Genomic DNA, 25,224 nt, shown 5'->3' with positions numbered 1-25,224 from the left:
ACGTGAGTGGACGAACAAGAGCCATGTCCTATATGGAATTAAATAAGAATTAAATTCTGGTTTTAAATACTAGGTACACCAAAGAGTTCTATAAAGAATAGAGTTATGGTATGATATAATCTCTACTTATCCTTCCTTATATTATAATTTTAAAAATTTAAAAACATTTATTGACTGGGGCAGGGGAGGGTATAGCTCAGTGGTAGAGCCCATGCTTAGCATGCATGAGGTCCTGGGTTCAATCCCCAGTACCTCCATTAAAAAAAAAAAAAAAAAAAAGAAAAGGGAAAAAAGGAAAAAAACACTTATTAACTAAAAAAGATATACTTACCCTTTCTAAGATATCTAGCTAATGCAGGCTCTCTTTATGTTTGTAGTAACTGTCAACCTTTTTCCCTATGTATCTACTTGAAAGTTCTTAATAATTTTTAATAATTTTGAATTGATTTATTTTAATTGATTTTGAACACAAAACAAACCTTTCACAATCAGCAATTATTACAGCATTTTACTTATGCAATTAGCTATATACATTTATACTTCGATAGAATTCCAACAAATAAGTAACAAATTTTTTTCACTCAGCTTACATCTGGAATACATGCCTATATCTGAAAATGAACATTCCTATAATAATAGCAAATCTAAATGGCATACTTTGTTCTGATCAGCAACACCATTGACTGATGTAAGAATAATCTTTAAAAACACATAAACATCAACCATGCCAAAGTTCAAAGCTGATGGGAATAATAACATTGAAATAGGCATTCCAAGAGCTGAGGCCCAAAGCCCAGGACAAACAGCAGATTTCTGGCCAAGTACCAAGACTCTTTGTCTAATGTCACTTAAGACAGAGTTAGCTTTTAGGCAGACACATTCTATGTCTTATTCACAGTTAAGCTTTAAGTCAACACCAAAGTCTTTACCCACACAAATGGCAGTTAAGTCATATTCTTCCCATTCTCCCTTTTGTAGTTGACATTTTGGATTAAAAATAGAAAACTGTACTGTTGTTTCTATTCAATTTTATCTGATTAGACATAGACTTGGACTTTGGTCTGTCCAGATACTTTTGAGACTGTCAAAGTATTCCTTATCTCTCCCAGTGGTCATTAGCTAAAGACTCAGTCGGTATTCTGTGAGTATCACATCCAAATTACTGATGAACTGCTGATCAAAACTCATCAAGGAAAGAGCCCTGTAGCGGCTGCTAAGCCCTTCTGGTTGAAATTCTTTCATTCATCAGTATTTACTTATGATCATGAGTCCAAAAAGGATTCTTTGAACCTGTCATTTAACTAGTTAGTTGTCCTATTATGCATGCTACATTTCTCAAGGATGTTGTGAGACTTTATCAAACATCTTGATGAAATCCAGACACAGTATGTTCTTTTGACTATACTCATGATTTACTATCATTTATTCTAAGTGAATCTGTGCTGCCTCTTAGAGATCACTGCTTCACTTCTCGGTGCTTACAAAGTGGACAGTGGTTTTCTAAATACACTTTTCTAAAATTTTGCTCAGGACTGACAAGTTCAGTGGTCTACAATTTGGAGACCTCTCCCCACTTCCCCCCTCACCTCCACCACCACACCTTTTGAATCATGCACTTGCCTCATTTTTCTACATCATCTTCTTTCTTAGGTTTGTTGGGCCCAGAGCATAGCCCCACTACCTTCAATCACACACACATGTTGTTCCCATGGAGGTCCTGTGATAGGTGGAACATTTGCAGGAAGGAGGCTGTGGGCATCTGATTCTGTTCCCTGACTGGTGGGACTGGGAAGTGGGTTGGTAGCTGGGGCTGTGGGGCACCACTTCTCAGAACCATAGAGAAAGGCTGAATGATCAGCTGAGGGAGGGTGGTCCATATCATAGTCAAATCTAACATACAACAGACCCAAAGTCAAGGAGCTGCTCCTGAAGCCAGACTGCCAAAACCAAAGGAGGGCACCCAGAGAGCAGGGCAAGTACAAGCAAGCAGAAACATCAGGGAAGTCACAAGGAGCTAAAAGTCACAAGGGTGGGTCAGGAGTAACTCCTGAGTCAGCTCTATCTTATTTATATTTGAATCTTGGAGTGATGGGGGAGTGCCTGTCTGCCAAGAGGGAATGGACTGTGGAAGCACAAAAATGAGGAAGATTCAGTCCTGCTTAAATTCCTGACATTGTCAGCATAAAATGGAGAACTGTGTTGTCATTAACATTCATGGATATTTATTTAGTCCAGAATTTAGGATATTAATATCTAAGTGCCCTCTATATGCCAGGCAGTGCTCGAAATATTTCACATGTGAATCCTCCCAATTGTCCTACTGTAAAGTAGGATTATGATTCCCATTTTAGTGGTGAAGAAACTGAGGCTATGTAAATTGCAGAAATTCACACAAGTAACAGAAGTGAGATTTGAAATAGGCAAGTCTGACCCCAAGGCACACTTGTTCACTCCTGCTCCTTACAGCCTCACAGATTGAAAGACTCCTTTAAACAGGACAATTACTGTACTTCCTTGACAATGAAAAGGTGTGAAACAGCAAATAGGCAAATATAGAAGTTAGACACAGGACTTCTATGCTGCTTGGACCTCGTCATCAGTCTAAGTGACAAAGACTTAGGGCAGAGTTCAGCAGGATGGCAGAAAGAGTAGGCTCTCTGATTTTCCCAGGACAAGCCTTTACAATGTAACTTTATTATTTGTAGTGTTCCCTATTTTGAATCCCAGCATAGCTTACAAAAACAAATTAATTCCAAAGTTAATATAAAAAAATTCAAGGTAAAACACTTAACCCATTTCGGTTATCTGTATTCCTGCTCCCACTTATCCTAACAAATGTTAACTGTTCAGCCGAATGTGTGCTTTTGTGTATGTATGTGTGTATATGAGAGTGTGTGTATACGTGTGTGTATTTTCATTTTAATAATGAGTTCTTGTTTCTCTTCTGCCTACTTCTGGCTGTCTGCCTACTTCTCATCTTCATCATAATAAGGGCACTCTATGGTCCTTTCTAGCAAATGTACTTTTCTAGTATGAGAACATGATGCCAACCATTTATTTTAAAGAGACACTGTGTCTAAAAATTATCCAGATTAAATCGGTCGTACTTTCATTTTAAAAGGAAAGTTTATTAGTTCCTAATATTCTATACATTTTCACTTGGAAATTTCATTCCAGACACGAATACATTATATCTTTGAAAAGCAGAATGATCTCAATTAATTAAAACAGTATATATTCACCTTAGCATTAAGTCAGGCTGGCTAATTCCAAAGGGTCAAAACACTGCACCTGTTTGTGACAACTGAGATCCTTATTAATTATCAGGGTAAAAGTATTTCACACTTCATACATTTTGCTTTTGCACACATTTATTTCCCACATACTGTTCAGCTCCACATTTAAAAGGCAAATTAGTCTTTAATTCCCTAATGAATATAATCGTCTACCTTTGAAAAGTTTCAAAATGAAAAATGAAACTATGTGAATTTTTCAATAACTGCTTAGCCAAATAAATGTTGCCAGTATGAGTTTAAACAGTCTACAAAGTATTATTTCCTTTGTTCTCTTTAAAACAATACAGGTACACGTAAGGTCACAAGTTACAGGCATCTGAACTGGTAAGAGATTACAGATTGGTGGCATGCAAGTATTTTACATTTTTAAATGCAATGAAAAATGCTGTTTATTTGTTTTCTTTAAATAGATGAAATAGAATTAAGATAAAGGTTTAAAATATAAATATTCCATCAATACAGTGGGTTAAAAAAAAACAAAGTGGCAGAGATGAGAACTTTAGTTCAGAATAATTTCTTTCTTAACTAAAGATTGTCACTGGCAAAATTTGGTACTAAAATAAAATTTCCTTTAAAAGTACATTTTCTATCCATCTCATCTCAGCATATGGCCAATTCCTATCTATCCACATTTAGATTATCCATGGGAAAGTTTTAATCCTGGGCCAGCTTCCCTCAATTGCACACTGTACTTCTGATCGGTTTCTCTGTCACCCAGTCAATACTTGCTCAGATACACACACACACATACTCTCTCTCTCTCTCTTTCGACAAAAACCTATGAAAAACATGCTGTGTTTACTATGCTCAGTTTCTCTCTTTGCATTTCCTCCTCTTCTGCTCCACCAATTTTGAGGAGAAAATATTATATATTTTAAAATGTCCTTTCTGAAAAGGCTGCTCCTCCAGAACTATTCTGAAGACAGTAAAAACCACTGAAGAGGAACAAATAACTCTGTGGACCTCTTCTTCTGAACAAAGCCTACTGAGGAGAGATGGAGCTGCAAGGGAGGCATTGCTCACCCATGTTCAGAGGCAATGGAAACATTTTAGAATCACACGATTGTAACATTTTGGAGCTGGAAGGGACCTTAGAGAGCATCTAACCCACCCACTTCATTTTACAAATGAAAAGACAAGATAGATGGAAAGCCTTGCCCAACGTCACACGTAGCTGACATCCAAATCGATACTGTTTTCCAAAAGCATCACACGGTGGCAAATGGAGCATAATTCTTGTGGTGCTGGAGGACAATTCAATTCAAGCAACATTTATTAAGCACCTATTATGTACAAGGCACCTTACTAGATGCTACTGAAGACACAAAGGTTGATGAGACAGTCCCTGCCTCCCAGTGTTTATGAAAGTCCCTTGAGACTATGTTTCAATATCTTTCTGAGCAGAAAATAACACTGACCAGGGCTAAGGTTGCTGGTGATAACAAAGCGGCTGATGCCCGGGAGAGCTGATCTCACAAATGACACTCTCTCCCCTTCACTACCGGGGCTCGAGCTGCTGGAGCCCTAAGGACAGTCTTCTTTCCTAGTCCTCCACTCACACTTCAAGTCTTAGCCTACCCCACCCCCTGAGAGGTGACCGAGCTGACAGGAGGGCAGCAGTGCTCCAGACCCTCCCCTTAGTTCTGTTTAATTGAAGTATAGTCGGTTTACAATGTTGTGTTAATTTCTGGTGTACTTCCCCTAAATTCATTATAAAATTTTTTAAAATTTATTTTATTATTAAAAAAATTGTTAGGAGGGGAGGTAATTAGGTTTACTTATTTATTTATTTTTAATGGAGGTACTGGGGCTTGAACTTAGGACCTTGTGCATGCTAAGCAGGCACTCTACCACTGAGCTAATACACCCTCCCCCCAACTCCCCCTCAACTCTTAATCACTGTTGCTTCCTCCTGTGTCCAGCCTCAGGCTCTCTGCAAGGTCCTGACCATGTCCCAGGGTACTGTCAAGCGGCCCAGGAAAATGCCAGACCAGACACTTCACTGGTATACGTAACACCAACCACGCCCATCAACCACCTCTCCCCACTTCTGTGTTGAAAGTGAAATAATTCCAGCCCCCCACATCACACCCATGCTTCAATTCTCCATACTCACAAAGGTGGCAAAGATGTAACGGTTGGTTAGAAGAAAATAAAATGGATTCGAGAGGCAGTGGGAAACACTGATGGATAGATAACAGAAATGATCTCCCACTTCTGTATAGCCCTTTCCAGTAGAATGTTTTCATCCCATTATCTGATCATATTCTCACCACAACTCTGTGAGGTAGTTAGTGAAGATTATTCCCGTTATAGTATAGCTGAAGAACCGCAGGCCTGAGAGACTCAGTGGTTTGCCCTGAAGTCTCCCAGCTAAAGAAGTATGGAGCCAAGTGTCCAAGTTTCTTGACTCCAAATCCAGTGCTCTTCCCCCTGTAAAGTCTATAATTGTCAGGCAATTGAATGAATTGCCCATGATCATACACCTGCTAAGTGTTGGTGATGGGATTAGGAGTCAGTCTCCACATCTGCAGTATGGTGCTCTTCCACCATACCAACCAGCAGAGCCAGTGTGCTCAGAATGACCACCAAGGAAGACGCCAGAGCAAGGTCCAGGCTCCTTCACTCCCCCAAGTCAGTGATGCCTCACGCAACTGGGATAACCTCTGGTTCTTGTATACTCTTCCCAGAACAGTACCCAGAGGCAGGTTACAAATTCAAACCTTGAAACTCCTTGTCCATCCACCTATTAAACGTTTAATCTTTGCTGTTATGGGCAGATGGGAATGAGGTAAGCTGGGCAGAGCTTACTTCTGCCCTTTAGCAAATTAAAACCTTCAATTTCCATTGTCCTTCCTCACTGCACTTAGCCCCTTAATTTACTATACTCCCAAAAGACAAAAACAAAATTCAGTCTGACCTAGAGTTGGGAACAAGAGCAATGAATATATCCTTGAGGTACTGGGTACTTTTCTCTCTCCAGCTAGTTGCTAGGAGGCCTGATCATGTGATTTTCATCCAGAGGGCTCACCTGATGCTTCCTAGCATTCTTACACCTCTCCTTTGCATGTGTCTCAATCTTTTACCTTCAAAGATGGCATGGTGAGTGATAGGGATATTTTCATTGAGGAACAATAAGGGGAAACTGCTACTGGAAGGCAGAGCTAAAATATTTCCTCTTAGTTCTATGTTCATTAAAATGAAAGTAGCTATCATTGCTTCGTTAGTGGAAAAGAGGAAAGAAACTTCAGAATCATGGCTTAAAACCTAACTCCAGAAACAGTCCTGCTGAGTATAAGCAACATACCACAGAACCCACTATTCACAACTTACTGCCCCCTACCCATTTTCACTGTCATCAATACTTGAACTAAAGATTTTCAAAAAGGCGCTCTACCCCCAAACCCAGAAACACAGATCAAATTATAATAATCTAGAGTTCTCACACTTCCTCTGCCTCTGTCACAGTGCCTGCAAGAGGGCTAAGTACATCATATCCATGAAAAAAGAAACTATCTGCAAACTCTTTCATAAAATTTAAAGGGTTATCTTACATTCAAAGCATGTTGATGCTAAAGCCAGTTTCAGGTCTGACTATCTGAAACGTTCTCATAGAGTTATTCAGAACACACTGGTGGCCCTAATGCCAGGGCCACATTTCTGTCTGGAAGAGAAGCAGCCGTTCTTTGGGTCTGATTGGCCAGGCTTCCTTCCGGGAAATTGTTTTGAGGAGTATAGGCATCAGGATGCTTTCTGAATTTTTAAATGGAGATGGGCGTTTATTGTAGGATGAACTGCGTGCTCTGAGATGGGTGAGCTGCATGTGCCCCTTCAGGTTAGCGATTCTCTGTCTAACCTAGGCCCGTGGCAACTGAGAGGAGATGGGGAGAGGGCCTGGGAGACAGCAGCTCCTGCAATCAGGTGTCCAGCTTTAGCCAAATACCTCCTTACAGTATTTGGCAATTGTTATGTACAGAATATTTATATACAATATATCCTACAAGGATGGAAGGAAGGGGCTTCCTCATGTTGATGAAGATGAAAGCACTTCCACTCACACACTTTCGGCATATGGAGAGATTCGGTACTGGAATGATGAAATGATTTCCAGGCTTCTGATATTTACTCCCTAAGAGTTATCTTCCATACATGCTAGGAAATTTGGTGGTTGGTGATCTAAGCTGCAAACTCTAGGGAGTGACTTCACATTTAACTTGGGCCGGAGGCAACTCTAAATAGGACAAGGGAAATGGGGCTGGGGAGACAGTATCTCCCTTCAATCAGGGTCCAGATGCAGCCAAATACCCAGTTAGATATTTGGCAAGACACACACACACGACATTTATTTACATTATGCTCTACCAAGATGAAAGGAAGGGATTTCATTGTGCCGATGAGGACAAAACAGCTGCCATTATCCTCTGCAGGGAGATGGGGAGATACACTACTGGACTAATGACATGATCTCTCTAGAAGTCACCTTCCACATGTGCTGGGATGGGTGTTGGTGACAGGAGCTTGCAAGTCCAGGTGAGTGATTTTACACCTAGTGGGTGCCTGGACAAGTCTAAAAGGGGAAAGGAGGTGGTCTGGGGAGAGATGATCTCCCTTCAGTCAATTGTCCAGATGTTGCCAAATATCTTGACATAATATTTGGCAAAATGCCTCCATATAAAAATATTTTATATACATTAAACCATGACGGATGGCAAGGGATTAATTATGCTCAGGATCACAAAAGAGCTTCTACTCACACACACATACTGGACAGATGAAGAAATGGGGTCCTAGCCTAATTAAATGACTTATACGTTCCCCAGAATGTCAATTTATCTTCTAATAGTTACATGAATACTCATGGAAATGTCACCTCTCAAGCTACTTCAAAAGCAAATGATTAACTGATTAATAATAAATATTTGAGTTAACAGACTCTATTACATGTGACCCAACTATTTTATAAGCTAAAAACAGGACTAATTTGGAAATATCTCATTATCTTGCTTTAATACTATCAACAACCGCAGCATAGTCATCAAATCCTGTTTTTGTTTTTGTTTTTCCTTGCTTTCTGCCAGGGTCTGCAACAATTGCTTTAGTTCCTGGTCCACAGCACCTTGGGGCTGCAGGGAACACTCTGTAGGATCCAAGATTTCTTCAGGGTGAAGGCAAGAGAGAGAGTAAATGAGAAAAGAAAGGAAAAAGCCTTACTTAGTGGGGCCTGTCAGGGACTCAGCACTTAAATACATCTGCAACAAACCTAAAGGGATAGGAGAAAGACAACTAAGAGAAGTGTTCTTCCCTTTGGCAACATAGTAACTAAAACATGTCTACAAAAAGCAAGCAAGAACTGTATACATTCTATATATTTATATAATGTGCTGATGAATGTTTATTAACCAGCAACCTGGGGGGAAAGGGAGCATTGAAGCCATGATCTGTAATATTTGCTGATTTCCATGGTGTAAATACTCCCATCACTACCAATTTCAACCTACCAACAAGAAGTACTGAATTGAGGTGGGAAGAACCACTGAGTTGGGCAGAGATGCACATCAGCACATCATTATCTGGTATTTCTGCCACACAGGCACAAGAGTTGTGAATCATCTCAAGAGTATATAAATAGTAAAATGTACTTTTGAGTATTACTTTGGTTTTTTACTACAATTTATTTCATTGTAAGTGCATGTCATTTAATTTTTAATAATGGCTGTGCTTATTAACAACTAGTTTGCAAAATTCTTGATAATTTAATAATGGGGAACCTGTATGAGTGGGCTCCAACACACCACACCCAAAAGAGTAAGAGGGGAAGAAGAAATCAGACTAAAAACCATCAAGTAGGAGTTAATACTTTAAAATATATATATAGATAGGGAGATGTAGTAGAAAACTAATGAAAAGATTTTTAGAGTTTTCAGAATTCAAGATGCTCTGCTCAATATTCTCTCAAAAAATGTAAAATATTCTCATGTTTCAAAGGATTTTAGAGAGAGAGAGGCGGGCACTTATAATACATGTAAATGTCCAATTTTATAAAGGCTTTCTACCCTAAACAGTTTCCATGTGCTCTACAAAGTAACTAGAGTGATATCTGAATTGTTTTCCCATTTACTTGTTTTACTGCTGTCAAGCAACTCAGGGACACTCAATCACTTAGTAAATTCTACACTGGGCCCTCCTTCTGCCTGACTCAGCAACTTCTTCAGCTCCAGGTATCACTAGGACAAGGGATGTCACCTTTACAAGGCTCAAAATCATACAGAAAAGAAGAAAAAAGGGAATGAGTTGGAAGGAAAGCAGTGGGGAGGGAGGGAGAGGTGCCTAAGGCAGTGTCTTAGTGCCACCGAGTCCAGCCTCAGGCACTGACAGTTATCAAAGACCCATAAGCTGGTGCCAGAGGCTGCAGACACATGTTCCCTTCCCTTAACATCACAATGCTGCGCTGCCAGATGAAAAGATTGTTGCATCTACCACGTGATCACCTCAGCTGTACTTTCTTTCATAGGCTTTGTCCTTGAGATGACAAACATCTGGATAATTCACATTGTTTTCTGATGTTTGCAAATGTCTTGATGGATCATGCCATGTAGACAAAATCTATATGATTAATTTGAATGTTCACATTTCATCCTGTAACCTTGTTGCCCTAAAGACAAAGCCACAAAAGCTTCTAAAATTCACCAAGATAATGCAATTGTGTGTAACCAACAACCTTAAGGTGCAATTACTATTGTTGTATTTTGGAATGCACTATTTTAAAAGCTTCCCCCTTGCTAAAGTTTAAAAATTTCCCATCATGTCTGGAAAACTTTAAACAGCTTCTGTTATCCATAGAGTGACGTTAAAGATCGGATTTATGTGGAATAATCAGTAAAGGTAGCTGTGCTAATTCATTCTGCTACCTGTGAGTCTGGCTTGAAGCTGTATTTGTGGGTTAATAAATATTTCGCACTTATTTGCTAAAGCTGTGTTAATGCATCATAATGCTGTCTTGTTTTATATGAAGAGAATACCGCTAATCTTCAATCAGTGGGGCATGTGCATTTAGTGATTTTTCTGGAACCTAAGGGAGAATTTGTGCTAAGCTGCTCGCATTTTCTCACTCAAGGAAAGATTGGCAATACTAACTTCTCACGGGGTCAGAAGTGTTCTGATATATTTAGCCTTACTCAAAGTTATGCATGTAAACAGAGAAAGGCCTCTATCATAATCACAGTTACAAACACATTTATATACTAAGTTCCTTCAATGGTTAAATAAAAAAAAAGTCCATGTAAGAAAGCAAGACAACCTAATATGAAAGTGGTTAAATCACTTTCGACTGTTGCCACCCACCCAGATCTGTACCGGTCCACGGGTCCAGGGTGCCAGAGGTGCCCAGGAGCCAGTAATACAATAACAGATGTTGAAAATTTCAAGACAAATAAGTCGTGCTAAAAAAGAAAAACAATTAAATGATGAGTTGTGTGGTTAACGGAAATGAACAACCTTTGATAAAATGGTCCCAGCGGAGAAGGAGAAAAACTTTCGTTTTCAAATCACCGCCGTGGTGAAACCTCGCCTGTTCTCGTGGAAGTTTACCTTCGGTCTCCTTCAACTCGCTTCTTACGAACTAGATGAGAAAGAAAGGTTTAAAAAGACCAGACGAAGGGACAGTCCTTAAATTTCAGACAAACATTAACCACACAGACGAGCAATCCTATACACCAGAGGATACAGTTAGCAAAAATTTCAATACTCAATTACTCTTGCCAAGAAATGGAAATGACACAGAAGTCCAGTGCCTTGTGGAATTCACATTTAAATAAAGTTATGTCTGATAATTGGGAACTTGAATGTTAGAACTTTCCCTTTTCGATGGAGTAGAAGGTCGAGAAAAAGCCCACAAAACAGTGAACTTCTAACTGTGTTTGTGTTTACTTGTCCCCAACGCAACTTCTCAGCTTCTGTGTAACTCAGTCATCAGCTGCTCTAACTAACCCCCCAGGACGACACATTCAGAATTCTGATTTCAGCTTCAAGATCAGGAGGAGCTACAAACAGAAGTTTAAAGTCTCCAAGCCTGTTTCAAATAGAAATTCCAAAGTATCAGCCTCCAAGGAAGGTGTGATTCAGATGGCTAGCAAACTCAAGAGATTAAGGGTCCTTTAATCTGGCACCTAGTGTCAAAGAAGCTGCGCTGACTGCCTTTCCCAGTTTGTGCAACCCTGTTCTTCTCCCTTTCACCTCCTCACCTGCAGGCTCCTCTGGTGGGTAGGAAGAGGGCTGCTCTCATCTTCCTGGATTCAGCAAAATACAGGTGCCCTGGCAAGGGTCCTGCCTAGGCTGCAGGAAATTCCACAAAGCTGTTGCCCACAGCTGCCACTCTTGGGCTCAGGATTGCTCTCTACTTCAAACCTCTTGTTTTGCTTGTTTTTCTTTGGTCTCGTGTTGTTCAGCCCTAGACCACTGTGTTTTCCCAGGCGCCTTCCGACTGCTGCTCCAATCATTCTCCAAAGCCCTGTTTGCTGGTCTGCCCCCGAGCCCACCCCTTTTCACCTTGGAGGTAAGCACTGTCATATGCCTGGGCCAGTCTCAGGAGCCATTCGCTGCACCTTGGCTGGGCCCCAGGGTCTTGGCTGAGCCTGTCTGGGCAGGGAACTCGACACTGACATTGATCTGCCCCTTCTGGGTCTAAGCCTTAGCATCCATCTTGTCCACCACCTGAACCTCTCCATGGCCAGCACTGTACTTGGTGGGAAACCTTGTCCGGTTCCCCTGACCAAGGTCTGGCATTCTGTTCCTGAACCTCTACCTGGGGACTGAAACCTTGCTGTTAGCAGACTGCTTGCCAAGTGGACTGTCTGTACCTGGATGTCCTTTTTTCCATGCAGCTTCAAGTGGCTGGGATGTCCCCAGACCAAGCCTTCCCCATCAGTCCCATTCTTCTTTGCTGTGTTGACCAGGACATGCTCCACCTCAATCTAACAGAAGACTTGCCATGAATCCTCAGCAAAGAGTGGGTAACAGGAAAGATTAAAGCGGGGCTAACTGAAAAAGCTGCATCTGAGCCTGACCTTCACAGCACAGCTCTGTCAGTTCATTTCACATGTAAATCACCAGTGTATCAGACATAACCATATTTAAACCCAAGTACAAAAGCACAGTCTGGAGTCAAACATAAGTGAACTGGAAATTTCCATGTCACTGTGTCCATCTTCCGGTGCAGATAACAGAGGGTGATTATGTGTAAGGAAGTAAGTAAAGGAGAAGTAAATACATAAGAGAAATCAAGCAAAAATCAAAGGCTGTCTGGAAAAAAAAGAACAGTTTCTCTTGAAAAAATGTTACAATAAAACTTCAACACAGTGAAGACGATGAGGATCCCTGTGATCATGCAGTAATGTGTTTTTGATGAAGGGCTGACACCAGAGTGTCATGGTATCTGTGGGATGTTATATTCGAAGTGGAGAAAGGAATGGTCACCCCGCTCTTTCAACCGCTAACAGCACATACTAAGACCGCATTACCCAGGTCATTATTCTTTGTGATTGCAGCTGCCACTCTTGTTCGTGGCCCTTGCTTGGTAAACTGATATCCAAACTTGAGGATCCTTGAATTCTCCTCGAGCATCTGGGCAATTTCCATCTCTACGGCTGTTCCCAACTGCTGTCTCTGATTGCCGTTGTGGACACAAATGGAGGACGGCCAAGAAGGAAGAGGAAACAGTTACTTGCATGGGAAAGAGGCATGGCTATTAGTTACACAAAAAGGCAAAAGTCTCAAATCGAAAGGGACAATGTCACGAGATAATTTCTCTCATACAGTCATTTGAGACCTATACCTTGTCTAGAAGCAAAATCTAACAGATGGATGAATCTGTTGGTATGTTAAACTGAAAAGACTAAGCAAATTACCGATAAAGGAAAAGACGACTCCAGATGTAAAATTAAAGCAAAGCTAATGCTTGGTGTTTCCCATTTACTCCAGTGTCTGCTGTTTAAACAAAGGAAGGGTGTTCTGCAATCGTGACACTGTCTTATAGCAATCAATCCAATTACAGAATTTTCTATTCTGGGATCCATATCCAAAAATAACTAAAGATCATCAACCAGATGGGCCACTGTCTCTCACCAGTCTTACTAGGAGATCCTCAAGAAGCTTTACTGAAGTGGTTTGGACCATGGCCAGGAGAATGATCAAACACTAAAGGGGTCATTGGGGCTACAGAAAATCCCCTCAGTTTTTTAAGCTGGTGGAAAGAGGTTTTTTTTGTCTGTTCGCTTTTTAACTTGAGACACAGAATAATAATTTAAAAAGCAGAGTTTTTAAAAAGTGGGGGCACGTAAGTACAGAAATTTACAGTTAAATTTCAGGAAACTATATATTTTTTTCATATTATATTCATTCACTTTTTTAAAAAGTTCCTAGAAAAGACAAAAAAGTGAGTAAAATATAAATGCTTCCCTCTGCAAGTAGTCCCATTCCCCACAGAGAAAGCCAGTTTGGCAAGTAGTCTTTGAAACATTTTCTGCACATTCCTGTCTGTGTAATCACATGTACGTCTATGCTTATTTTCACGTGAATGGATTACCCTAGCATATTGTTCTGAAACATGTTTTTATTTTTCATTTAAGATTAAGAATATATTTTCACGTAGTTAAATATATGGGTCCCTTGTCCTTGTAAACAACTGCACGGCATTCCACTGTAGTAAGTGATCATAATTTACTTAGCTACACCCTACCGAGTGACAGTTCTGCTTTCCATCTGTACTGTTTCAAACTGTGAAGTTCCCTTGCAAACATAGTACGTCCTGGGGCATTTCTGAAGCGTGCCTGTAGGGCAAATTATAGCTGGGTCCAAGAGTAAGGATGTTTCAGATTTTGATAAATTACTGACATACCCTCAAAGATTATGAGAAATCTTACTCTTAGGAATAGTGTTGGAGATTCATTGTTTTCCCTACCCTAGCCAACATGGGATATTATGAATCTTTTTCATCTTTGTCAATCCAAGGGGTAAAAATATATTTCATTCACATTTATTGAATTGCTTTAATTTGCATTTCTCAAATTACGACTAAGAACAATAATTTTCTTAGGCATTTGTATTTCTTTGTTTAGAAACTACCTATCTCTGTCATTTTGTCCATTTTTCTACCAGCTTATGGTTCCTGTTTCTAAAACTGATTTGTTAAGTATATTGTATATTAGGAAATTAGACTTTTGTCAAACATGCTGAAAATATTTTGCTCCTTTTGTCTTTTTAAATTTTTTTAAATCTATTTTTATATATAATGGCTAACATTTGTAAATCTCAAACTCCCAAATTTATCCCTTCCCACCCCCTTCCCTTGGTAACCATAAGATTGTTTACTTAGTCTGTGAGTCTGTCTCTGTTTTGTAGATGAGTTCATAGTGTCCTTTTTTTTTTTGGATTCCACATGAGTGATATCATATGGTATTTTTCTTTCTCCTTCTGGCTTACTTCATTTAGAATGATGATCTCTAGGTCCATCCATGTTGCTGCAAATGGCATTATTTATTCTTTTTTATGGCAGAGTAGTATTCCATTGTATAAATATACCACAACTTCTTTATCCAGTCATTTGTTGATGGACATTTAGGTTGGTTCCATGTCTTGGCTATTGTATATAGTGCTGCTATGAACATTGGGGTGTGTGTATCTTTTCGCATTAGAGTTCTCTCTGGATATATACCCAGAAGTGGGATTGCTGGATCTATGGTAAGTCTATTTGATATCAGTCTATTTGATATATATCCCTGAGGGTTCACTTCTTTTCACTCCTTATTTCCCTCTAACTTGTTAACCTACTCTCTCACTTCCTGATGCCTCTTTCTTAATTTACTAGCAGCTGGACACACTAGGATACATAGGAGCGAGCTTACCGAGTGTGGGCATCCCCACATGCACATTTCCGGGGACTCACTCCACACCTCTGCACGGGGCAAGCTGTTTTGATAATGCATCCCTTCTGGGGAGGGTGAGAGTGAGGGAGTACCTGGTGGGGCTTCCCTGCTTCCCTGATAACAAGCCTCAGGAGGGGTCTAGGGGCAGAGGACCTGCACTGAGACAGCCCACTTGTCTGGGTTAGCCAAAAAAAAAAAAAGGAGAGTAGAGCTATTCATGGGATCTGTTGGGGGTCTCCAGGCTCAGGCAAAAGTCTTGGGTGGCATCCTGGGGCTTTATCAGACCTTGGAGGGTCCAGACCAGGGCATTTCCCAGACAGGAAGGGGGCACTCTCAACAGGCCCTCCTCACACTGCGCCTCCCATCACCCCACAGGAAATGCCCACAACACAAGTCTCCTTACTTTCTCTTCCTTCTAGTCCATTCCAGGACCCTTTATTCCAACTATACAGTGTCTAGACCTCTCCAATTCACTGAATCCCATTACAGATAAGTCCCTGTAGCCAAAGGGGCAAGGCACAGCATCATGCTGAGAACTGAGAGCTGCTGTCTGTGGCAGGAACCAGCTGAAGTCAACAGAGCAACTCTAGAGACACTGTGGGCTGATGCTGGGAAAGAGGGGTCTTCAGGGCACAAGGGGTGGTGACTCCAGGGCAAAGCAGCCCGCTTTGGCTGTTGGTGGGAACTGGAGAGATGCTGCAACAGAGGCTGAGATTGTGATCACACTGTGGGTGTGGACTCTAAGCCAGACCATCTTCTAGAACCCTGATTCCTTTAAACAGGTTCTGTGGCCAGCACCAGACAGCAAGACCTGGGACTGCTCTTTTGGCTCTGGCAGCCTCCAACCAGGGACAAGAAGCCTGTTTCTGGGCATGGCCACCCTACTTTTTTCACAGTCCCAGTGAGAGGCAGCAGCACGGCTGGGGCAGGACTGGGCTGAGATTCCTGCTAAGAGGCAAGGATGATGAAGGCTGAAAAAAAAAGGCAGCTGTTGACGCTTCTGCTCCCACCTCCTCTCTTTCTCCTCTGCTGCCTGAGGAGCCCAGGGCTGGGGGAGAGCGGACGCTTTCTGTCTCAGGCTGCCCCACGGTGTACCACTTAATCATTAATATGGTCTCCCACACACCCTCCACAGGCTAGAAGCAGTCCCAGTTCACTGGAAAACCAGAACATCACATCAAGTCACAGAACTGGGTCTTTCAGCTCCCTTCACTGCGGCATTCCTCCTCCTCTCACGCACCCTGGGGAGTTAGCTCACCTGGTTGTCGATCTTGATCTCTGTCAGGGTGTCATTTTCTTTTAGTGCCTCTACAAGGGCCAGGATCCCAGCACCAGTGATAAAATTGGATTCTATGTTTAGACTTTTCAAGGTCTTGTTTACTTTTAGCATATCTGCAAAAGCCTTATTATGTAAAAAAGAAATAACCATTAGGGTTTCCAAAGATTTATCTACTCAACTCCCCACCCCTACCTTAAACAGATATTTTTTACAGTACTTAAGGAAAATCTTAGTTAAATCATACTTTCACCTCCAAGTAACAAAGACAAGAAAACCGCAATAAAAATCATTTAGTTCAATAAACCACAAGGTCCTACTGTATAGCACAGGGAATTATATTCAATAGCTTGTAATAATATATAATGAAAAAGAATATACACTGACATAGAATAAAACTTTGTTTTATTAAGTAAGGACATTTTTAAAAAACCCACTACCATCTGTTATCATTGTCATTTTTTAAAGAAAAGGCATCTTAACATTTTAAAAAAATGTAGAAAGGACATAATCTCAGAATTATTTCATTTTTTTCCATTTTACTATAAATGGATAGAAAATTTTATCACTGACTAGCATTTGGGTACTACTAATTTAGTCCTATTATTTCAGGTCATCTGTAAATCAGGATTTTTCAAAGATAACTTTTAGAACAAAATCACCACTCAGAGTGGCAGAGCCACTGAAGACTCAGTTCTAGATGGCAGACTGCACACACATACCTGTCTGCTCTCCTTACTCCCAAAGTTTCCCACTGTCATGAAGAGAAGACATGATTTTTAAGTGACTGGAACTCTCACAGCACAATAAAACAAAAAAAGAGGGCCATTATTTTGAAACATTGCTAAAGTACAGAAAATAGAAAGATTGGAGGAGAAATTAGCACATGATTGCCTGAGACGCCAGAGGTAAGACTTGGTAAGGGCGTTTGATTACAGAACTGCCTTAGGAACACACAGTTTTGCTAGAGCAGATGGAGGGCCCAGCACCCCTCCTTGTAGCTTCCCTGAAAGAGAGCAACTCCCAGCACAACTATCAGGGAGAAATCTCCCAGGATGAGCCTCTACTGAGGGTGCTAGGTCCTGAGAGAGTGGTGCAGAAACTGAGGCATCTCCAGACCTTCCACCAGATGCAGTGCAACAATGCCCAGGAAGGAAATATACTGAAATGCACCCCTCCCAGAGCAAAGCCCTCCTAAGTGGAGCAGTTGCGGAGGACTCCCAGGTTGCCTGTGGGCCTCCATTGCACACACTACAGGGAAGGCTGCCCAACAATTCACCTGCCTCCTTACAAAAGCACCCATTCATTCATTCAATCACTTACTAAAAAAAGACTATCAGGCTTCTACTGTGTGCTAGCAGTAGAGAAAACAAAAATCCCTGTTCTAGGGAGCTTATATTTGAGCAGGAGGGGCAGAGTCAATAATTGATAAATAAAATACATAGCCTGTCCGTTGGTAACAAAATGAAGAAATATAAAGGGGCCTCCCTTTTAAGGGAGAGATCTATTGGTGAACCAGATCCACATAACTGCAGAGGGGGAGACGGTCCTGGTTTACACAAATCTATTTTGTTCTCTATTTGGAAATATGAACAGGCAACCAATGATTGCCAGACATATTAGGAAAACCAACATCATGAAAGAGAAAAGCCAAGTTGACCAAACAGGATAACATGCCACTTACGGAACCAAGATCACTCAGGGAACAGAAATATGCAAAACTTCTAAATATTATTCTTTCTCTCTGTCCCACCCCATCTCAAAAAAAAAAAAAAAGAAGAAGAAGAAGAAGAAGAAAAAGAAAAGCCATAAAATAAATAAATACTGGCTATTTTATATATATATATATATTTTTAAAAAGAGGACAAAAAACAAGAAAATGCCTTGAAATTTTGAAATACTGCATTAAAATCTAGAATTATAAAACAAATGCAGCTGCAGACCAAGTTGGTAATCTAGAAGCTGAAGCTGAAGATGTTTTCAAAAATGTAGAGGAAAAGACAAAGAGAACATACAAGAGAAATGTTAGGAGACATGGAGGAAAGACAGAGGAGCTCAGCATTCATCTAACAGGAGTTTCAGAAGGACCAAAAAAAAAAAAAAAACAAAAAAACAACAACAACAGCAGCAAAAAGACAACAGAAATGAACAGGGGAAAATCTCCTAGGGTTGAAGAAAGCCACGAGTCTTTATCTGAAAGAACCCACTGGATGCTCAGTAGAATAAATACAAAAGACTCCTAAGTGGGCACATACAAGTGAAATTTCAGAACTCCAAAGGAAAAGAGAGAGAGTCCTAAAAGTATCTAGGTAGAAAAAATTACAAAAGAACAAGGATAAGACGAGCATGAGTCACCAGACTGTAAGGTCCACAAGAACAGAGATTTATGTATTTGTATAGTCAGATAATTGTAAATGCTGGTGATAAGTTTTAATTTTTTGGAGTTAGGCTATATGCATAACAGAATATGATGACATAAAATGTATAAAGCTCAAATGTATGATATGATAGAATAACTACCATTCAAAGATAAAGAGGAAGGAGGGATAGAAGGCAGAATGAGGACAGAACTGTCCTCATCTTTTTTAAGGAGAATCAAAAATTACCCAAGACAATAAATCAAAAATAAAAATACATGTCTATTAGTGGTTTTTTATCCTGGTTGTATATCAGAGTGACCTGGAAGCTTTAAAAAACATACCAATGCTTAGCCTCCACCCCAGATGAATTAAATCAGAATCTCAGGCTGTGGCCTGGACGGCTGCTTTTGTTTGTTTGTTTTTTTGTTATTACAGTATAGTTGACTTGCAGCTGCATTTCTCAAAAGTTCTCTAGGTGACTAATATTCAGCCAGGATCGACAGTCTCCTTATTTAAAGTCGTACAGACAACAACTAGAAGAATGAAAAACAAACCACGACTAGTGATTGCTCTGGAGAGTAGAACAAGGAACTTCTGGACTATTTTAATTGCTTTGATGGTGGAAAAGACAAGAAGGAAGAGGAGAAGGAAACCAACTTGAGACAAGAACAGGATTTCCAACCTCAGCACCATTGACGTTTGAAGCCAAAGAATTCTTCATTGTGGGAGGTTGTCCTGTGTCCTGCAGAAGGTTCAGCAGCCTCTGAGACCCACTAAATGCCAACAGTACCCCTCCCCACCATGACAACCAAAAATATCTCCAGACACTGCCAAGTGTCCCCGGGAGGACAAAATTGCTCTGAGTTGAGAACCACTGGACTAGAAGAATAATCTGGTGTAGTACGCAAGCAGTTACTTGAACTACAAGAAAGGCTCAAGGATTTGCACTGATGTTACCATGCACCATGTAAATTAAAAATACATTTATTCAGTGCTAGGCCTTCAGTTAGAATTAAATGCACACATTTTAATTAGAGCCCCAGAAGGGAAGGCATCAGGCCTTTCCTTGTGGATGCCCCAAGCTTTGGGATTTACTTCCATTACTATAATAACAAAATGTCAGAGCAATTAGGCCTTTATAAAAAAAGTTGCAGGACCTCTTGGCAAGTAGCCGGGATCTTGCCAATTTCTTTTCAACTTGGAAAAACACTTTTCTCATACTGAACAAAACAAGGAAAGACTCAGCCAAACATAACCCTGGGCTAGAGGCCCAGGTTCACTTCAGTTCAGTAAACATTTGAGCACCTATTACATGTACTGGGGAATAAGAACATTAGTAAAGCAAAGACAAGATTTCTTAAAGGCTATAGAAAACAATTAGAGTAGAAACACATTTTCAAAGAGAAGGCTTTGCTGTCTGTACTTTACAGTATTGGGGGGAAATGCAGTTTCCTTCATTGCCCAAACCTGTACTCTCCCAGCAGTAGCCACGGTGCACGATTCAGAAAAGTGCCTGTTCTGAATCGACACATGCTGTAAATGAAAAGCACGCTTTGGATTTCAAAGATGTAGTACGAGAAAAATACTGTAAAAGACCTCACTATATTTTCACATTGATGTTTTGAAATGATACTATTTCAGTATGCTGGTTTAAAGAAAATATATTATTAAATTTAATGTCACCCATTTCTGTTCTTTTTTTAATGTGGCTTCTGGAGGATTTAAAATTACACATGTGCCTTACATTTGTGGCTCTCATTTTACTTCTATTGGACAGTGCTGTCCTAAACTTTTGATTTGTATGCGGCATCACTGCTAATAATAACAACATTTAAAAAAATAATTTGGGCCTTTTCTTTACATTGGCATTCAGTGTGGCAAGTTTTATAAATATTCCCTGCCACAGATGTGGTTACATGGAAGTGCCTGGGACATGGAAAACTGAAAATTTACCATTCAATAATTTGATTATAGGTCAAACTACAGAATTTTACAGGCTGAATTCGCTTCCTAGCTTGGCCACATATTATATACTCTTAGTTAAGTGACTCAAACTCTGAGACTCAGTTGTCACATCTGTAAAACGGGGATAATGTCAGCTCACATACATGTGGTTTGTTTACATTCACAATAATCCCACAAGTACTTTGTTTTTGTTTCTGAAACATATATAGAAAAGTCTCTTGAAGCTCTTGTTTTACTTTTTTTGGAGGGGGTAATTAGGTTTACTTATTTATTATTATTATTTTTTTATTTAACAGAGGTACTGGGGATCAAACCCATGACCTTGTGCATGCTAAGCATGCGCTCTACCATTGAGCTATACTCTCCCCTTATGAAGCTCTTGCTTTAATGCTGATTTGTAATTCTCAACAGTGAGTTGTTCAGCCATAGTCACAGTCTAAATATCTCTTTTGCCTGTGGGGTAATCAACCAACTTCCAAGCTAAGAAAAGGTCTTTCCTGACTATGGCATAGGTGAAAGGGGAACCATCTGGGGGCAGCCAGGTGAGGGCTAGACCATGTGAAGTATCCAGGCATAGGCTGAAAGAAGCTTTGCTTTCCTCTCCCTAAAGGATAGCAATTATTCCTTGCAGTTGTACGGTGTGCTTGTCACATGGCATGCGTTCAATACATAGTTGTTGGATGAAAAACAGTATCAAAGAGATCATTATATTTTGAATTTATTCAGTCTGTTTAGCAAGTTATCTGATCTAGAGCAGAAGTTAGATTATTTTCTAGTAGCATTGACAATGAACCATAAACTGTTCATATCCCTGCCATTTTACTGTAAATAATATATTAAACAGAAATGACAAATTATTTATTATCCCTTTAGTTACTTACATACAAAATATATTGTAAATCTTTGCTTTGTTGAAAACAAATCTACTAAAGGATAGAGATCATACACAGATAAGAACCCTTAAATTGCTAATTTCACCTTACCAATGATCGAGCTCTGCTCTTTTTCTGTTTTAATGATAGGTTTCAAATTCAAACTGCTTTCAACCTACAAATTTAGATATGTAATAACTGCTGGAAAAAAAGTCAGTTTTGTAGCTTAGTCCCTTTTTTACATGAATGCTTATTTCAAGTTTGCTATCAACATCATGGAAATAGTCTCTATTGCTGAGAGACTGGAGGGCAAGTTCATTCATTCATTTAACAGATATTTTTCAAACATCTACCCTGTGCCAGCACCCATGATGGGCAGTCATTACTCTCACATTGTCTGGTTTTAATGCTATTTTAGATCTTCCGACAGACATGTTACTTAAGTCACATCATCCAGTCAAGAACACTTTTATTTTTCTAGCTGGATTCAAGTGCTGAGCATCAGATGCTGTAGAACCACAGGCTCATGCTCAGGCTTCTGATAATTGGCATATTTTAGCAAACGTTATGACAGTGAGGTGCTGTGTATAAAATATAGCATAGCTTGGTAGTCAGGAATCCGGGGTTGTGGAACCAGAAAGGCCTGGTGGTGAATCCTGGCTCTGCCACTTGCTGATTGTGTTACTTTGGAAAAGTTACTTAACCCCTCTGAGCCTCAGACTGCTCATTTATTAAAGTGGGAAGGAACTCATAACAGTACACACCTCATTGTATTATACTGAGGATTAGGTGAGGTGACATGTGTAAAGCCCAGAGATCAGCGCTGGTATTTACTGATCGCTCAAGAAATGTTAGCTATTAATAGAAGGATTACCACTGATGACAGCAATGGTAATTGTATTTATTTGGGCCCAGGAGCTTCCTAATTTACTTGAATTATCTGAAGGGCAGAGAAGGAATAGGGCTTCTGGTTGGTTATTTTTTTCATATTCTGGTTAATAGTATCAAACAAAGAATGTTTCAAGATTTGGTTGTTTAAAATATTTTTGAGACATATTAATCTATTTCAAAGATTAAAATGAAATATACATTAATATTTTTTAATGTTGGCCAAGTTCCTGTAGGGCTTGGGGGGGTCTCATAATAGCCAATGACTATGACAGAATGTTATTATAGATGCAAAAGTTTCAGAAAATTTGTACTAACCACAGCACAAAATCTAAATCTGTATTTAGCTAGATGTCTAATCTAATCTTGTTTCTTTCTCCTAAAAGCGTAGTTTGAACATTCTAACGAATTCAGAGTGCCTGACTCTTGAGCTCTTGTTTTACTGCCTCATTATAACTAATTTTGTTTATTAACTATATGGAAAATAAAATACCAGATCTAAAAATTGTTAATTGAGAAAACAAATTAAAAATAAATTCTAATAAATTAAATATTTCATGTTACATTTCTAAGGATTTTACTTACAATCGCCACAGGGTCATTGCTGCGGGTTGCGGCCAGGCTGAACTTTTTCACGTGGGTATTGGTCTCCAGAGCCTTTGCAAATTCCTTCAGGGTTGGAATTGGAATGTTCTAAGGTGAGGAAGGCACAGAGAGTTGAGGACCCAATCCCAGTCTGCAGCACCTTCACCCCAAGCTAAGGCCCCACAGCTTTTAAATACCGTGTATGTTTAGACGGCTAATTGCACACTGTCCCCTCCATCAAGACACTTATCACCCATCTTCAGCAACCAACCGAACCTGAGCCAACAGCGCCACTTAGTGTCCAGTGAGCCAATCTAACACAAAGGGACATTCTGGCGTCACTTTTCTGTTTACCCTACTCCCCCCAAATTATGCATCACGCACTGTACTTCCTTCTTTTTCTCCTTCATTCTCTATATTCTAGCCAGAGTGACCTACTTGCCATTCTTTTATTATACCATGGTCTTTCTCCCCTCCATCTTTCAGACATGCTTTTTCTTTTGCCTAGAAATTCCTTTGTCCTTTGCTCTGATTGATTCCTACTTATCTCTCAAGACCCAGTAGAAATATTGTCCCCTTTGTTGGCTCTTCTAGGCAGGATCAACATTTTCCTTACCCACAATTCTGTAACATTTGGGGGCTTACCACATCATGCTGTAATTATTTGTTTAGCGTTTTCCTCCTAATTTAAGTTCTTCAGAATAAAGACTGAATGAATCTGACTCTGCCCTCTACAGCACTTAGCACAGTACTGACCACCTGAGGGGGAGATAACATGGGGCTTGGCTAGAGGCTGACCTGAGTCCTGCAGGCACTACAGACTAGCTCTGTGACCGCTGGGGCAACTTAAACCTTTTCAAGTCTCACCAAGGATTAAATGAGATAATGAATTTCAAGTATTCAGCAAAATATATGATGCATAGCCAGTACTCAATAAGAAAAAAATCAGTTAACATTATTAAATGCTAAAAATTGGCCCAACAAGAATGAACAAAACAGATGTCAGGCAGTGTTTTCTCCCATCCCCACTCCCTAACCTCCTTTCTCTCTCACACATACACACATTTCTCCTGCCTTGGAGAGGGACTTCACTTATTGTCAAATAGAATAAAGCAGAAGTGACAAATGTGTGATTTCGGAGAACAGGTCATAAAAGGCATTGTGGTTTCCTGCTTGCTATTTTTTTTCTTGGATCACTTGCTGTGGGGGAAGCCAGCTGTCATGATGTGAGGATACTCAGGCAGCCGTATTAGAGGTCCATGTGGTGGGAAACTGAGGCCTCCTGCCAACAGCCACATGAGTGAGCCATTTTGCCCTAGCCACGCCTTCAGATGACTGCAGCCCTGACTAACAGCTTCACTACAGCCTCATTTGAAATCCTGAGCCACAACTACCCAGCAAGTCACTCCCAGATTCCTGACACTCAGAGATTGTGTGAAATAATAAATGTTTGCTATTATCAGCCTCTAAGTTTTGGAGTAATTTGTTACTCAGCAATAGATAACTAATACACTATGTTTAACACAAGTACTGTGATTCTTTTAAAAGAATTCTAGAAATCACTCTTTTTTTTTTTTTTAAACCCACTTCTCTGGAATAGGATATCCTGCCTCAAAATCAGTGGCTACAAAGGATTGCAAACAGGTGTGAAAGCAGGCATTCAGTCATCTCCAGCAAGTTTCTGATCTCATGAGAAATCAAGCAACTGACAAGTACAGTGAAATACCTTTATGTTGTTGAGGTTGACCTCTTGCAGGCCGGGATCATTGGCTTTCATCTGCTGCAGACTTACTTCCACATTTGTGGGATTGGGAGGTTCCTCAAACACTGGCTTGACTTTTTCACCTTTGACCACATCTAAGATTCAAGTTTTAATTTTAAAAAGAAAATGTAAGGGCTCTCCCATTAAAAATCAGAGATGACTTCCCTCCAAACGACCTTTCTTTCATATGCTCTGATTCCAGTAATATTCTAATATCAATGACAATTAGCTTAGTCTCAGCTAAGCAAGCATAGGAATGATGTGGGCTCTGAATTATAGTCTCAAAAGTTGGGGCTTTTTAA

The 25,224-nt window shown here is 40.1% G+C and overlaps 1 protein-coding gene across 2 annotated transcripts in view; it reads right to left on the bottom strand.

Moving 5' to 3' along the window:
* Positions 1-493: 493 nt before the first annotated feature.
* Positions 494-25,224, bottom strand: part of TMOD2 (tropomodulin 2) — a 49,861-nt gene continuing 25,130 nt past the window's right edge. For both annotated transcript variants that reach the window (XM_074366127.1, XM_074366126.1), the window contains exons 6-10: positions 24,887-25,017; positions 23,161-23,268; positions 16,473-16,616; positions 12,812-12,956; positions 494-10,914 (exon numbers count right to left, since the gene is read on the bottom strand). In XM_074366127.1, coding sequence (XP_074222228.1) covers positions 10,880-10,914; positions 12,812-12,956; positions 16,473-16,616; positions 23,161-23,268; positions 24,887-25,017 — 563 coding nt within the window. In that variant the 3' untranslated portion in view covers positions 494-10,879. The remainder of the gene's footprint in view (positions 10,915-12,811; positions 12,957-16,472; positions 16,617-23,160; positions 23,269-24,886; positions 25,018-25,224) is intronic.

Source organism: Camelus bactrianus, chromosome 6, assembly GCF_048773025.1.
Source record: "Camelus bactrianus isolate YW-2024 breed Bactrian camel chromosome 6, ASM4877302v1, whole genome shotgun sequence".
In the NCBI taxonomy this organism is placed as follows: domain Eukaryota; kingdom Metazoa; phylum Chordata; class Mammalia; order Artiodactyla; family Camelidae; genus Camelus; species Camelus bactrianus.
The sequence above is the reverse complement of the archived record's forward strand: the minus strand, read 5'-3'. Positions and strand labels throughout refer to the sequence as shown.